At 52.2% G+C, this 16,369-nt stretch overlaps 1 protein-coding gene across 8 annotated transcripts in view; it reads right to left on the bottom strand.

Annotated features, from left to right (window-relative positions):
- Positions 1-16,369, bottom strand: part of DHX32 (DEAH-box helicase 32 (putative)) — a 66,870-nt gene that overhangs the window by 23,812 nt on the left and 26,689 nt on the right. For 7 of the 8 annotated variants that reach the window (XR_011382191.1, XR_007914499.2, XM_051833498.2 and 4 more), the window contains 5 exons: positions 14,285-14,478; positions 6,372-6,744; positions 2,556-2,801; positions 814-913; positions 566-724 (listed from right to left, as the gene is read on the bottom strand). Coding sequence is in view for 6 of the 8 variants with exons in the window: in XM_051833498.2 (XP_051689458.2) it covers positions 566-724; positions 814-913; positions 2,556-2,801; positions 6,372-6,744; positions 14,285-14,478 (1,072 nt within the window). In the remaining 2 variants the exon portion in view is untranslated. Of the gene's footprint in view, positions 1-565; positions 725-813; positions 914-2,555; positions 2,802-6,371; positions 6,745-14,284; positions 16,188-16,369 lie in introns of all 8 variants that reach the window. The other variant, XM_070057074.1, reaches the window with a different exon arrangement.

Below are 16,369 nucleotides of genomic sequence, written 5' to 3'. Positions count from 1 at the left end.
CGCTGGCCAGAAGACAGAAGCAGCCGCCCGCCTCCCTTCCTGCGCGCGAGGGAAGGCTCTGCCCCGGCACAGGCACAGCCGCCCACTCCGTGTCTCCTGCCTTCTGCTCAGCGCTCTGACTTCCAAGGTAGCACCGGCTGGGGGAGCAGCGAAGGGCCCACCAAGGCTCTGGAGCACAGGGACTCTTCCAGGACAGGGGGCTTCTCCCAGTGTGCTCCGTCCATCCCCCGGAGAGAAGTGTTCAGGCTGTAGCGAGACAGTCTGAGCCCAGAGCCTCACAACTTGACCGCTCACGCCCACGTCAGACCCCTGTGGCAACAGACGGACATTTCAGGGCGGCGACAGGACTCCTAAAGGGGCCGTGTGCCAGCAATGTCCCCTCCAACAGACTCCGCCCCGGCTGCAGCCCCGACTGCGGCCCACAGCAGACCACTGCCACGGCCCGGAGCTACTCCCTGTGTGTTCTTTGAGAAGTGGCCCCCAGAGCATCTCTGCCTCCATGGGAAGAGACGCCCAGCGCCAAGCACGCCCTGCCGCTGGCCCAGCGGCCCGCCCTCGGCACTACCTGGCCGGTTCATGAAGCCGCAGTGGCCCAGGCCCGCGATGTCTATCCTCTTCAGGAACAGCACCATGCTCGTGAGGTTGGCTTCCTGCATCTCCGCCGGCTTCAGGGGCCGCATGTCTTTGGAGGCGAATTCCTCAGCATAGAGACAGAAGAGCTTGCCTAGAAGAGACAGGCAGAGGGCTGTGGCGGCCGCGCCTCGGCTGCCCCGGGCAGGTTTACACAGCGCGGATCTGGTGTCCGCCTGCTACCTGAGGACGATGCGCCGACAATCTGCTTGCGGATCTCTGCCTGGCTCTGGCTGATGGGCTGCGTGACAAGCGAGGTGGCTCTGATTCTCGGGTTGTACACCTGCAAACGGAGACACCGGCATGCAGCAGGCTGGCCGTGGGCCCCTCCTGACAGGCGACACACACAGGCCCTGGGGCAGGCTGGCCGTGGGCCCCCTCCCGCCAGGCAACACACTCACACAGGCCCTGGGGCAGGCTGGCCGTGGGCCCCCTCCCACCAGGCAACACACTCACACAGACCCTGGGGCAGGCTGGCCGTGGGCCCCCTCCCGCCAGGCGACACACTCACACAGGCCCTGGGGCAGGCTGGCCGTGGGACCCCTCCCGCCAGGCCACACGCTTGCACAGGCCCTGGGGCAGGCTGGCTGTGGGCCCCTCCCCGCCAGGCGACACACTCACACAGGCCCTGGGGCAGGCTGGCCGAGGGCCCCCTCCCGCCAGGCAACACGCTCACACACGCTCTGGGGCAGGCTGGCCGTGGGCCCCTCCCGCCAGGCGACACGCTCACACAGGCCCTGGGGCAGGCTGGCCGTGGGCCCCTCCCCGCCAGGTGACACGCTCACACAGGCCCTGGGGCAGGCTGGCCGTGGGCCCCCTCCCGCCAGGCGACACGCTCACACAGGCCCTGGGGCAGGCTGGCAGTGGGCCCCTCCCGCCAGGCGACACGCTCACACAGGTCCTGGGGCAGGCTGGCCGTGGGCCCCCTCCCGCCAGGCGACACGCTCACACAGGCCCTGGGCTTGCACTGGGCCCCCCCACGCACGCTTGCGTGACCATCAGTGTGGTGTGGTCCCTCCCAAGTCTCGCTGACATGCACTGTGACCTCAGCGGTCTCGCCCCCCTCACAAGCCCAGTGCTTCTCCGGGCATTGCAGCCACACAGAGACTGCACCGGGAACTCAGGGTGACTGAGGGGCAGTGAGGCTCTGGGCGCCCTGACCGTGGACAGAAGCAACAGGACCAACCCTCACTGTCGCCAAGGCAACCTTCACAGTCGCTGGGACCGCTACGTCCCAGCACGACGGGGACACTGAGGAGGCCCATGGTCCCTGGGAGGGGAAATCCACTCGACGTCGAACGCAGTAACCAGACCAATATTCAGGAGGCTCAAATGCTCAAACGCCATGGCTCACGAGGTCCCAGTGTCTTTAGAATTTGGGATATCTTATTTTCATTTTTTTTGGGTAGTTTATTTAAAAGTAGTAAAAAAAATTAAAAAGATTTAGGATGAAAATATTCTCATGTCAATTAAAAGCTAAAATTTGCTAACATTAAAGTCAGCGCACTTGAAACTTGTTCTGGTAAATTCCCTCGGGCAGGATTTTACTCACTTTGCTCCAGGGCCACCAGAGTCATCCAGCAGATACACACAGAGGCACACGGCACTCAGCCAGGAGGCAGGTCATTCGCTCTGCTGGGCCCTGGCCTGGGCAGGCAGCGACGAGGAGGCGTCGCCTCTGCGCGTCTGCGGCTGTGTCTGTGCCCGCAACTCTCCCCTCTGGCATCTCAGCTGGGTTAGTTTCTTTCCGACCACCCCCTGCTCACGAAAGCTGCAGGAATCCTTCCCCGCAGGCGTGGCCCCACGTTCCGAGCACCTCTGGGTCACACATTGCACCTTCACCTTCCAGTCAACGAAAGGCTGGGACCCGAGGAACTGGTGCTTAGGAACCATCCGTGATTAATAGCTGACGCGGTCATAATTACCTTCCTTCTTTCCACACCCACATCAATAACGAATCTGACGGTGTTGCTCCAGATCAAAGATTCGCCAGAGCTGGTGGTCAGCACCACTCTCCTCTGAGTGGCCTGGCAGCTTCTCTCCGCCTCGTCGGCTGGCTTGAACAGCGTACACTTCTCTTTCGGGTACAGAGGAACCACCACCAGTTCTCCAAGATCTGGGGTCAAGTGAGAGCCTTCCTGACACACAATTTCATAGGCTTTTTCAATGTCCTATGGCAACAAATAAATAAATAAATAAACAGCATCATCCATGAGAAATAAGTATAATACAACTCCCCTCCTTAAAAAAAAAAGTCTGAATTAACTACAAGTGTAGGCAACACTGTATAATGTAGATAGGGGAAAGAAATGCTGTTGCCAACATATATACATCTGTTTCCTTTTTTTTTTTTTAAGGTTTATTTATTTGAAAGGCAGAGTGATGGACACCCACACAGAGCAAGAGAGAGAGCGCACATCTTTAAATAAGGAAAGGAGACATAACTGGAAGAGAAAATTTCCTTGGAGAAGTCAAACACAATTTATTAGCAACTTCACTGCCTTTACCAAAGCCGTCTGCCTCTTGTGAGATGTGCTGCTTTGCCTCTGTGTGTCTGCCCTGCTCTGCTTCCAGCGTGATGCAACTTCACGTACCCACTGCCAGTGGCAGGTAAACAAAAATCTTCTCACGTCGATGATACATCACTTTTTTGAAGTTTCATTTACTTGGAAGGCAGAGCGACAGAGAGAAGTAAGGAGAGATCTCCCACCCACTGGTTCACTCCAGTTGCCTGCTGGGGAGGCCGAAGCCAGGAGCAAGGAGCTCCATCTGTGGGTGACAGCGTTACCTGCTGGCTCCGGCTTCCTGAGAATGCACGCCCTGGGAGGCAGCAGTGACGGCTCGAGGACTTGGGCCCTGCGTGGGAGACCCGGAGGAAGCTCCTGGCTCCTGGCTTCAGATCAGCGCAGCTCCAGCTGTTGCAGCCAACTAGGGAGTGAACCAGCCAATGGAAGACCTCTCTCTCTGCCTCTCCTCTCTGTGTAACACTGACTTTCAAATAAATAAATAAATCTTTAAAAAAAAGTTTCCCTGCCAAGTAGGTTAGAGAGAAACTACGATTTGCCACAACACTACGTACAAGTAATAGGGACAAGGGTGAGACATTTTAGACAATATTCTAGACAGTATTTTACTATCTTTCAAATCATAGGTTTTTTTTTTTTTAATCTTACATAAAATAGAAGGGACCTAATGTAATTCTTACTCCCTTTAAAATTTCCCAAATATATACCTTACTAGGGGCTAACAGACTCCTATGGTAGCCTCATTCATACAGTCATTAGAGGTCATTAAGAATCTGAGTAAAAAGATGGCCTCCCACGACTGTTACAGCTGTGGGTTTTTTTTTAACTTGACAGAGTTCCCATTCACTGTTTATTCCCCCAAATGACTGCTCAGTCCAGGTCTCGCAACCGCTGAGCCATCAGCACTGCCTTCCAGAGCCTACATCAGCAAGAGGCGGGGCCAGGGGCCGAGGGTGGGCATCGAACCCAGGGCTCCGCAGTGGGGCGCTCACCCGCTGCGCCCAGCGCTCGCCCCACTTCAGACGTGGAACTGAATTCCCGTCTCCACCTCCCCTCCTGTGCACCACGGCCTGGGAACGCGCAGGCCCCCTCAGGTTCCGGAGGTGGGGCGAGCTGTTCTCTGGGACCTCAGGGGGCGGGCAGCGGCCGCGGCGCCAGGCTCCCCGTCAGCAGTCACGCAGGCCTTCCCCCACTCTCACGTCCCTGGCTGCGAGTCGCGGGTTTGCGTGGCGCACATGCACAGTGCTTCACAGGCCAGGAGCACGGCTGCTGCTCATAACGGACGCAGACTTGCCACTCTGCCTGCATTTTTACAGGCCGGTCACTTCACTTTGCATCGCTACTATATGACCGAAGCTTAGAAATGAGAAGGAAAAGGAAAGCGCGTGGGCTGCCACTCCTGGTCCCGGCTGCTGTTTAGCCTCACGAGCACGCGCACGCCCTCCGCGCACGCCCTCCGCGGCAGCTGCACCTGGCAGAGCTCACAGGTGTTCTCAGCCCCACAGAAGTGCATTCCTCAAGTCTCAGGTTCCGAAGTCTCTGTGCCGTTCACTGTGGTCACACTAAACTTACAGCACTCGGCCACCACAGGCCCGCCTCCTCGATTCTGTTAGGAGGTTTATTTCCCAAAATCCACTTCGCAGTTTCTGTTCACTCTGCCTTGAAGGACCAGCGCTCCTCCCGGGGGAGGGGGTAGAAGCGGGCGTCTGCGTCCTCGGCCAGCGTTCCCGACTCCCGGAGTTTCCTGTTCTGATCCTGCCACTCTCCCCTTCCTTGGGTGTCAGCAGCTACACTGACCACCTCTCTCTCTTCACATCTTCTGTCTCCTTAATCACTCCAGGACTCCTCTCAGGGCTTGCCTGAGGATTCCGAGTCGTGCAGGAAGAGGGGACGACAATCGACTAAATCGCAGTAACACACAGCAGGTTTACTGCTCGAGAGAGTGTGAACGTCTACACACGGAAGGCCGTGTCACACATGTGAGATTACATGCAGTTGCACATGTGAGATGTGAAGTTACAGAAACAGATGTCATTTCAGCTGTGCGGACGCTGAAGTCCCCAGAGCGGGGGACGGGTCACCCTTTAGCTGTGACCGGAGTAGAACTGATGCTTCTCCAAGTATTTTGGAGCTCGTGAGCACTCAGGAAAAGGCTCAGTCTGTCTGTCCTGCTGGTGGGTCTGTCCGGCTGGTGGATCGGTCCGTCTGGCTGGTGGGTCTGTCCATACAGCTGGTGACTCTGGCTGGCTGGCTGGTGAGTCTGTCCGTCCGGTTGGTAGATCTGTCTGTCTGTCCAACTGGTGGGTCTGTCCGGCTGGTGGCTGTCTGTCCGGATGGTGGGTCTGTCTGTCCGGCTGGTGAGTCTGTCCGGCTGGTGGCTGGGCCACTGGCAGAGCTTCTGCTCTGGTTTCTGGCCAATCACTGGAACCGCCATGGGTTTGAGTCATGGTCTAAACGCTCCTGCCTTCACTCCCCGGGAAGATGGGCAGGAAGAGGAGGCCAGGCCACGAGCCTGGAGATGAGCGGTGGAGCTCCAGGGCTCCTGGAGCCATCAGACTCAGCAACAGAGGCTGGAGAGGGCAGGAGGGGCGGTGCAGCCGCAAAGAACAGAGGAGCAGGAAACGAGGCCACGTGCACAGTTCCGTGTGTTCCTCCCAGAAGTCCTAACGAGGATTTCTCTCATCCTCCTTGCAAGGAAAGGGGCCCCCTCTGGGGAGTCGGCAGCCGGAGGGTGCCATTCACCAGGTTCCTGCCTCCCGCCCCCCTGTCAGGGGCCAGCTGCGGCCAGGCGCTCAGGTCCTACTCCTGATCTTCACCGGGGCGCCGCAGCTGGGGCTGAGCTGGAGTCTCCCGGCCTCTGCAGCACCGAGGGGGTGCTGTTTGGAGCGAGCCCACGAGGCACTAGCCTTGCGCTGGGCAGCACCCTGCGGGCCTGGGCCAGAAGGGAGGCTGCTGGGGACCCTCCTCCCCCTCCCCCCACATGCGTCCCACGTCTTTGTTGTCAGAACGGCGTGTGACTTTGAGAAACTGCCCTGGTTCTCCTTTTAGGCACGGGTTTTATTTACCCTGCTTCTTGGTAAGTCTACAAAAAGGAGTGTGACAGAAGCCAATATTTAAACAGTTAAGTGTCAAGCAGAGACCTGTGTGTGTATTACAGGCCTCCCAGATGAGGCCCTGTGTTATGTATTCGGTTGACTTAGAACTTTACGCACTTACTTGTTCACAGGCCAGAAAGACTACGATGTCACCCTTCTCACCCGAGTGGTGGATTTCAAAGATCAGGCTCAAAATCGACTTCAAAGAGTCCTTCTGAGCACCACTGAGGTACACGACCTCCACGGCGTGCTTGCTCTTCACCTCTATGAGGGGCACGTCTCCGTAGTAGGAGCTGAGTTTGCCGATCAGCAGTGGCGAGGAGTTAATGATGAGCTTCAGTTCTGGTCTCGCGAGCAGAACGTCTTTCAGAAGTCCGAGCAGCACGTCCGTGGCAATGCTTCTTTCGTGCACGTCATCTACGATGATGACCCCATAGCTACCCAGAAAGGGGTTGGACATCATCTCCCTCTGCAGCATATCGTCGGTGCAATACCTGGCAGGAAGAACAGGGAGGTGAGACCACGCCGACCCAAGTCACGGCAGCATGCCCCCCTTTCCCTCTCTCTCTTGGAGCCCAGGCTCCCTTGGGCTGATAAAATCTGCCGACCCACAAACACAGACGTACACAAAATTTGCCCCCACTGTGTATGTTCACAGACTGTCCTAAAGGCCGTTGCTGAATCCCAGCTTAAAAACCTCTGCCTAAATGTTTACTTCAAATAAAACAGGAGTTGTGTTTAATGTCTGCCCTCTGCGTTATAAACAAAAAGAAATCACCATAAAAGACCCTTGGCAGGTTAGCATATCAGCAGTGGGAGAACTCGAAGCAAAAGTGTACAGTTTTCAAGGATACAAGGACAACCCTGGCTCAGGCCAGGGCCAGCGAGGCCCACTGTGGGGCATCGGTGCTGGTGGCTTGCTGTGGGAGACGACGTCACCAAGACGTCAGCTTCAGCAAGGCTGAAATGCCGCTCAGAGGTCATCAAGCAAAGCACCTACCAAGAAGCCACCTATCTGAGGGGAGCTGCAAACGCCCGGATCCCTGGGAGGGGAGGGACCACTAGTGATGCTGGGGGTTCCCTGGTGGTTCTGGGGGGTGTAGTGGTTCTGGTGGTTCCCTGGTGGTTCTGGGGGGGGTGTAGTGATGCTGGTGGGGTTCCCTGGTGGTTCTGGGGGGGTAGTGGTTCTGCTGGGGTTTCCTGGTGGTTCTGCTGGGGGTGTAGTGATGCTGGTGGGGTTCCCTGGTGGTTCTGCTGGGGGTGTAGTGGTTCTGCTGGGGGTGTAGTGATTCCGGTGGGGTTCTCTGGTGGTTCTGCTGGGGGGTGGCCCGTGGCTGGGCTCGGCCTGGGTTCTTGTCACCACGCAAGAAAGAATACAAGGAAGAGATGTAGACAGGGTTGGCGAGAAGTGAGACATACATACAGGCAAAGGGCAAGTCCACACGGGGAGGAAGTGCCGATAACCTCGAGAGGGCGAGCACTGCCCCCCTCTGGGTGTGGTGCTGTCCCCTCAGTCCTGGGAGGCACAGGGGCTGGTGCCCGAGGCACGGCTGAATTGGATTTCAAAAGGGGTAGAGTTGGGGGCAGGGCTTGCGCACCCCCATTCTGTGGGAAGCTTGGAAGTGTCATGGCGTCAGGTGAGTGATGGAGTAGGTATGTTGGCCATAGCTATTTTATTATGATCTAAAGGGCATCACAGGAACACAGCACACTGGACATTTCTACCCAGCAGTGGTCTCTGGCCCCTGTGCTTGGCGAGGAGGGGGCTGTGGTACACATGGGGCTGCAGTGCGGGAGCTGGCAGGCCTCCGCTCCTCCTTGCTGGCTACCTCCCTTCCCACATTAGCTGTTGGGATCTTATTTTTTAAATAATAAAAATAGGGGCTGGCACTGTGGTGTAGTGGGTAATGTCTCTGTCTGCAGTGCCAGCAATTCATATGGGCACCAGTTCACGGCCCAGCCACTCCACTTCTGATTCAGCTCCCTGTTAATGGCGTGGGAAAGGAGTGGAGGATGGCCCAAGCTTGGGCCCCTGCACCCACGCAGGAGACCTGGAGAAAGCTCCTGGCTGCTGGCTTTGGATCGGCGCAGCTCCGGCCATTGTGGCCATTTAGGGAATGAACCAGCGGATGGAAGATCTCGCTCTCTCTCTGTAACTCTGCCCTTCAAGTAAACAAATGCATCTTTAAAAAATAATGAAAATAACCGCCCATTAGTCATTCAACGCTATGAAAATATCCTTGATACTAGTTACATATTTCTCTATATTATTGCCTGAAGACGCTAGTTCTTTAAGCTTTCTATCCATAAAGTACTGTATTCCTACTTTGGTACGCGTGGTCCTGGGACCGCAGTGCCGAGAAACGCTGGCTTGCAAGGTCGGCCCTTGCTGCTCTCTGGGAAGTAGATATGGGGAGGGTGACTCAAGCCTCCCAGGACTCTGCCTCAACTGTTGAGCAACACAGTTTATGCTGAACATTTGCCTTTCTTCTGGGAGTCGGGAATTTTGGACGTAATAGGCAGATGGTGCCCATGTGACCAGCCCTGAACGACCTCCAGTGGAAGCTCCACTACAGACCGTACTACTTGTCACACTCGCTGCTGGAGGACAGCTGCAGAGTCCATGCCACCCACTGGGAGAGGCCTCTGCCCCTGGTTTCCTCTGCACCTCACCCCAGTCACCATTGCCCTTTATATGGGTTTGCTTTGTATCCTTTCACTGTAACAAAAGACAGTAAGCTCTCATCCACTGGCTCATTCCCCAAATACCCACACACAAAGGCTGGAATTGGACCAGAGTTGAAGTCAGGAGCCAGGATCAATCCGGGTCTCTCCTGTGGTTGGCAGGAAACAGATTACTTGAGCCATCACTGCTGTCTCCCAGGGTCTGCACTGGAGGGACCCTGGAATGAGCTGGGAAGGGCCAGGAACTGTGGGATAGCAGTTTTGTTTTTTTAAAGATTTATTTTATTCATTTGAAAGATAGAGTTACAGTGAAAGAGGAAGAGACAGAGATCTTCCATCTGCTGGTTTGCTCCTCAAAAGGCTGCAACGGCTGGGGCTGGGGCTGGGGCTGGGCCAGTCCAAAGCCAGGAGCCTCTTCCAGGTCTCCCAAATAGGTGCACTGGGGCCACCTTCTGCTGCTCTCCCAGGCGAATCAGCAGGGAGCTGGATCCACAGTGGGCGGGATGCCGGCTTGCAGGCTTTACCTGCTGCGCCACACACTGGCCCCGACAGCAGCTTCTAACTGCTAGGTGCAACGCTTGCTCCTGCAGCAAACCTTACTCGTGAACAGACCCCGGCTGAACCCTACGGAACCTGGAGTGGTCCTCGATTAACCCTTCAAGAAAGAAAGAAAAGGAAGGAAACACGCGCTCGTGAAGGCCCTGAGGCCTGCCAGGTGAAGTGCTGGCGTGTAACCTGCAGGTAAGTCTTCAAGGTCGCCATCATCAGCTCGTATTTATGAAGAAGGGAACTGAGGCCCAGGAAGGCTGGCTGAGCTGATACAGCCAGGCTTGTATCTGGATAGCTGGTACATCTGGGTCACTGTTACGTCACCAAGACCCCAGGACTTTGGTGAGGATGAGGTCACGTTCTTCCTCTGTGTAGCTTTTGGAGAACAAAGCCTTGGCTCCCTGCCTTTCTCTTCCTTTCTGCTGTCACCCCAGGAACCGGCCAAATGACTAACGATAAATCATTCCTTTTCTCAAACAGGAAAACAGCTTGATTGCTACAGTGTAACACTCTGTGCAAAATGCAGATACTTCCTGGTCTTTGGCTGAGGTCACTAAGTGTGACCTAATGATGCAAGTGACTACTGCCTCTTGCTTCGAAATGCACCGTTCTAATCAATGTCACTTCCTCAGGGTGAGAAGTTGAATCTCTGTTCCCTTTCCAGCAGAACGCACCCAAGCTCTGCCCGTATGGAAGCAGTGTGGCTGGCAAAGTGGAGGGGCGTATGTGTAATGTTGATGTACCTAGGATTCGCTAAGACATGTACATGACAGTGACATTTAAAATTCTACTAGACTGAGCAGGCAAGGCCTCCCGGATGATAATATAAACACCAAGGAATCAGGAAGGCTTGGTCCTAAAACTTACAGTACAAATCTTCCTATTTTTCCTACTTATCACAGGGATGTATTTCTTACTTTTATGTTAGTAAGATATTGTGTGTATAATGCTTTAGAAAGTGCCGCTGCTGATAACAACGTGAAAAATACACAGATACACAGCCAAGATCTCAGGAAGTGCAATCTACATTTTAAATTCTTAAGATATAATTTCAAAAAGCTAAAAATGCTAAAATATTTAAAAGCTTTACTAATATTGTCTAGAAGCATGAGAGTATTTCAAAAACTTCAAGGACAATGGAGTAAGAAGAGTTTACTTTGGTACAAAACAATTTCAAACCCATGTATATAGAGGGTCTTCAATAAAGTCATTAAAAATGCATATGGAAAAACTGGGTGAATTTCAAAACTTTTTTTTGAATCAAAATACACTTCTTTCCCTTCCTTCCTAGCAAAGCTTAATGAAAAGAAATACACCTACTTAGAACCACAAACTTAGCTTTCAATTCCATTTTTCCATGCACTTTTTGAAGCACATATATATAATGAATTTGACTTTAACAAAAATTTGAGAACTTTTCAGCTTTCAAAACTAAAAAGGTCAGTATATGAAATCTGTGTCACTTCTAAAGACTGATATGTAGTTCAAAAAGACTAATTTAGGTATATAATATTCAGGTACCCACTGTTTCAAAAAAGACCTGAAAAAAGCTCTAAAATGAACTAAAAAATTGGTAAATATGGCACCCAAATAAACGGTAGCAGGCATAAAGACAGCTTTACTGAGTGCCTATCATGTCTGAAGGATGGGACACTAAAGGGGTACAAAGAAAATGAAAAAAAATATATAAATTATCTTTCTTAAAAATGTTTTTTTTTTTTAATATTTATTTATTTATTTTGTGAAGCAGAGTTACAGAGAGGCAGAGGCAGAGAGACAGAGGTTTTCCATCTGCTGGTTCACTCCCCAGTTGGCCACAATGGCCGGAGCTGAGCTGATCTGAAGCCAGGAGCCAGGAGCTTCTTCTGGGTCTCCCACATAGGTACAGGGGCCCAAGCATTTGGGCCATTGTCTACTGCCTTCCCAGGCCATAGCAGAGAGCTGGATTAGAAGTGGGGCAGCCGGGACTTGAACTGGCGCCTATATGCGATGCCGGCACTGCAGGCGGCGGCTTTACCAACTGTGCCACATTGCTGGCCCCTAGAGTATTATCTTATTATCTTATATGATCAGTAATCAAACTTAAATCCTCTAATTTAAATAGATAATGAATTTGAAATTATTCAGAATTATGGCTAGTGTTTCTCTCCAGAAGAACGAATCGAGTTCTAGTTAAAAGGATAAAAAGAGCTAACACGCACATATACCGTGTGCTGGGCACGTATATTAACTTGTTCAGGTCTCACAACAATGCTCTTGCAGGAGTACCAACCTGCACATCTTGGGGAGGGGCCACAGGCACAGGGATCAGAGGTCAGGTGTGCTGTGAACGGCTGCCAGTCAGTGGTGGAGTCTCTTTTACGGCCTCCTCTCCAGCACACAGACTACCGGGAAGAGATCGGGTTCTGCTTTCTCTTATGGCAGAAGGGGCTTTTCAGCGGCTCTGGCCTCTTTCCTGAGGCTCCAACTGTTTACAGCGATGCTGCACGGTACTGCTGATTCTGGGCTGGTCTGGGAAAATGCACTGTGGAAAAAGAAAGTTCAGTGCCCCGGCAACAGGAGCAACTGTAAAGAAAGCAAAACAAGAGAGGCTGGTGCTGCGGCGCAGGTTAAGCCACTGCCTGTGACACCAGCGTCCCATATCCAGTGCCAGTTCAAGTCCCAGCTGCCCCACTTCCGATCCAGCTCCCTGCTAATGCACCTGGGAAGGCAGCAGAAGATGGCCCAAGTGATTGGACCCCTGCCACAACGAGGGAGACCCAGAAGGAGTTCCTAGCTCCTGCTTTGGCCTGGCCTAGCCCCAGCTGCTGTGGCCATTTTGGGAGTGAACCAGTGGAAGGAAGATCTCTCTCTCTCTCTCTCTCTCTCTCTCTCTCTCTGTGTCTCTCCCTGTCTGTAACTCTGTCCTTCAAATACATCTTAACACAAAACGAGAGGACAAGGCAGGGCAGCAACGCAGAAGGAAGCAGAACCTGCAGTGGTCACCCAGGCCGTCCATTTCCATCCACCTGGAAGGAAGGTGCCCTTACACGTGGCCCCAGCACACCTGAGCACTGGTCACGTCAGCCAAGGTGTGCCACGTGCAATCAGAACCAAGACTGCTCTGGGGTCAGCTGTTGTCCTTTGGCCGTCAGAACTGAATGCCTGGGTTTTCACCATAAAACAACCCCACGAAAGTCACCTCCAAAATGTGGTGGATGTTTGAAGGGTGAGGCATGTCTGACCTCTGATCTCTGACAACATTGTTAATCTCCCCACAATTATTTACCTTTGTAGCCTTCTCAATAGAGCCATGCAGATACAAGATAAGGAGTTAGGCATATACAATTAATTATCTTAGTATTAATTAAGATACAAACTGCTATAATGTTTCATTTGAAAAATAACCATACCATGAGTTCTTTCCAAAGGGTTTCCAGAGTCTGATGGCATTAGATTTAAAATAAATGCATTAACTTTAGGCCCTAGTCATAGCCAACATTTAATTAAAATGGAGATAATTTGAAAGACTACTTGAAAAGGAAAAAAGTCCAGAATGAATCTGCCCTTCCCCCCATGTGTACATGTGGTCCTGTGCTGCTCTCCAGCTAGTCTGTGGGTGTCTAAGCTTCAGGGAGCCTTAGCCGTTCCTTCTGGCTCGCTCACACGCACTTACACAATGCAGAAGTTACAAGCGCACACCAGTTCCGTGACTCAGGAGGACCAGAACTGCACCAGGGTGCGCCACAGCTCGGCTGGGACAGGGCCAGGCTCCCACTGCCACCGTCGAAGTGGCTGAGCATCCTGAATGGGGCAAGTGTGCCAGCCACCGCAGGCGTGGGTGTGCAAAAGCCACCCTGGCCTGGCATTCTAAGGCAGAGCTTGCCAAGTGCTGTGCGTGGCATGCTGGCAGGCTGCCCCGGCAGCTCCGGATGTGCGGAGACACAGATCTCAGACACAGATCTCCCGGGCAGGCAGGCGGTGCCTGGGGCAGCCGAAGCCTGCGGGACCGTCATGGCTGTTGACCGGATGCTCTGACCGACTGTCCTGGGGCTGCTGCACAGACTACCACAGCCTTCTATGGGGCCTTGATGTAACACGCCCAAAGAGTGACTTTTCCGGTGTTTCCGCTTTCTCTGTGCTTTTTCTTTTCTCCTTTTTATCAAGCTTTTGGAACACTTATTCATAGGAAATCTCACAATGTATCTGAACAACAACGACAACAAGAGATTCTGTAACCCGTGGCAGCCACAGAAAAGGCTTCATGGAACCCACACGATTCTGAAAATGACGATTTGAGAGATGCAGATCTGAACCACTGTGGTGGAGGGAGACAGCAAGGATTCCCCAAGCCCAGCGGCGAGTTTGCCGATTCATGCCGTGGGAGAGCTGGGGCTCTGCACCACTCAGCACGAGACAAGCCCAGGAGAGACACAGGCATTCCACGCACAGGGGCTGCTGGGCATGAAGGCAGGGGTGTGGGCACACAGAGAGGGACAGGGGCCCACACGGTGGCACCGGCAATAATGCAGACCCACTGTGAGGCAGCACTCTGGAAGTGGGAGCCTGCGGGCGTTTGGGGTCCAAAGTAACAGGTTGTACCTTTACGCTGAGGATTATGGGAGTCATGGAAGCAGCTGAGATGAGCAACTTCCGGTGATGCCAGTGTGAGAAAGCAACTGGCGTGTGTCAGGCTGGTGACGGGGAGACCAGCTACCATCGCCCGGGTGCTGAGCACGGCAGGCAAGGACAACGCTCTCGGGACTGCAGAACCCAAGCCAAGAGTCATCAGGGCAGCAGATGAAACTTCCAGAAACCAACCTCAGGATCGTTTCACTGGTACAGCAGTTCTCAAAAGGGATCACGTAGCCAACTTCGTGACCAATGTTAACATCCATTTCGTCGGCTACTCGCAGGGCAAGCTGGACTGCCGTCTGCTTGTGGACCTGTGTGCATATCACGCCCCCGTGCTGGTAGTGGATGGAAAGGCAGTATTCAGCACACCACTGAGGAACCTTCAACGGGAAAGAGACAGGGTCAGCTCCCGCTGTGCAAACCATAGCAACGACAAACACGCGGCAGCTCTGTCCTACGGCAGGGCTCGTCAGCGATGAGGCCTCTCCCCACCGAGCCACCGGTGGGCTGCGTGGCATCGTCTCTTAGCCAAACTCTGACCACTTTGCATTACACATGCTTATTACCAGTAAACGAAGGCAAGAACAAACAGGAGTTAGCAGGGGACTGAAGCCGTCAACCTGTCAGTCCGACTTCCAGAAGAAAAGAGGGATAAGAGCAAAATGAAAGAAATGTTTTTAACCTAAGCTGTGTGTCCCCAAAGGCTAGCATGGTTACAGATGCTTACTGTCGTTCTGATTGTAAGAAAGTCCCATTAAAAATACGGCTTCCGGTGTCAGCCACTGTGTTTTAACAATGTAAATATTCAGTAGTCTTTAGATGAAACAATAGTGACTTAATATCAAAGATTTACATTTAAATCTAAATAATCATAATACCCACATAAGCCTACTTAATATTTCTCTGCTATTAAAAGCTAAAATGTACCGATAATTTATTATTATTTAAAGACAATTTAAAATAAATCCAATGAGATGATCAGTCATTTAGATTCAGAAAGTCAATTCCACACAAGGCTTCTCTTATGCCATTTTATTTTAAAAGTCCTTTTTCTAAAATATATTGTGAAGCATATGATTTTTTATCAAGTTCATTTGTAATACTTATTAGAGAACCACTGAGTTGATTTGCAATCTTAAGGCACCCTCAATAACTTACGCTTTGTTATATGAATTTTAAAAATCAATCATTCTAAGAGTGTTTTGAAATAAAACTAAGGTGTTCAGAAGTGTAGCATCTTGAATTATCTTGAGATCTGCTATTTACTAGACTTATGGAATTCTTAGGTTTTAATCCTCACCGTAATTTAAAAATAAACTTACAGAAAATATTAACTCCAAAATGTTGTTACACTGCAGATTCCCCCGTGACTAAAAGCACAAATGCACTTCCTCCACTCTAAGATAGGTGTCAGCCTTGTCAACAGGTAGAAAACTATCATTTCCTCAAGGCCTACTTTGTTCTATGAAAGGGGAAAGCTTAGGACGCTGCCCTCAGGAAATCTAGAATCAAGACAAGAATCAGGAAATACAAAGGAGACATTGCAGGCCTGGCTCTGAGTAAATCACGACTGTCCTGAGCTGTGTTTCCTTACCTGCAAACCAAGGGGCTGGGTGAGAAGAATGCCCCTATTTTCCCCGTGGTGCTCGCTGTCGCCCCCTAGGTGTGAGATCTCACAGCGCACTTCCAGACGGGGTTGCTGGTCTGTTCTGGGGCAGACTCCAGACTCCCCTCTGAGAGAGCTGAGACCTATCTGTCTCGGTAATTAAATAATCCCCGGACTCAAAAAATATTTGAAGGACAAATTAGTGTCTTAAACTGTCCAGAAATACTTTTAGATTCTATTATTTTATTTAGTCTATCTTGACTTATTTTAAGGTCACCAATCTAAGTGAGAATTCATGTAAAATTTTGTCTCCCTCACTCCCTAGCAGGTAATTTTTATTCATGCCAAATCCTTGATTCTTAAACTGGTGCTCTTCACTCCAGGGCCCACGTCTAGGGTTGCTAGCCAAGACGACAAGCATCGTTCATGTGAAAAACTATGAAAACTGCTAGTTTGAACCCGCCTCCCACTAGACAGGATGACCTCAAGCTCTACATGTATGGTTTTTTTTTTTTTTTTTGACAGGCAGAGTGGACAGTGAGAGAGAGAGACAGAGAGAAAGGTCTTCCTTTGCCGTTGGTTCACCCTCCAATGGCCGCCGCGGCCGGCGCACCGCGCTGATCCGATGGCAGGAGCCAGGAGCCAGGTGCTTTTCCTGGTCTCCC

The sequence above is a fragment of the Oryctolagus cuniculus genome, chromosome 15, assembly GCF_964237555.1.
Source record: "Oryctolagus cuniculus chromosome 15, mOryCun1.1, whole genome shotgun sequence".
NCBI classification, from domain to species: domain Eukaryota; kingdom Metazoa; phylum Chordata; class Mammalia; order Lagomorpha; family Leporidae; genus Oryctolagus; species Oryctolagus cuniculus.
Note: the sequence above shows the minus strand (reverse complement) of the source record. Positions and strands in the feature narration are given on the sequence as shown.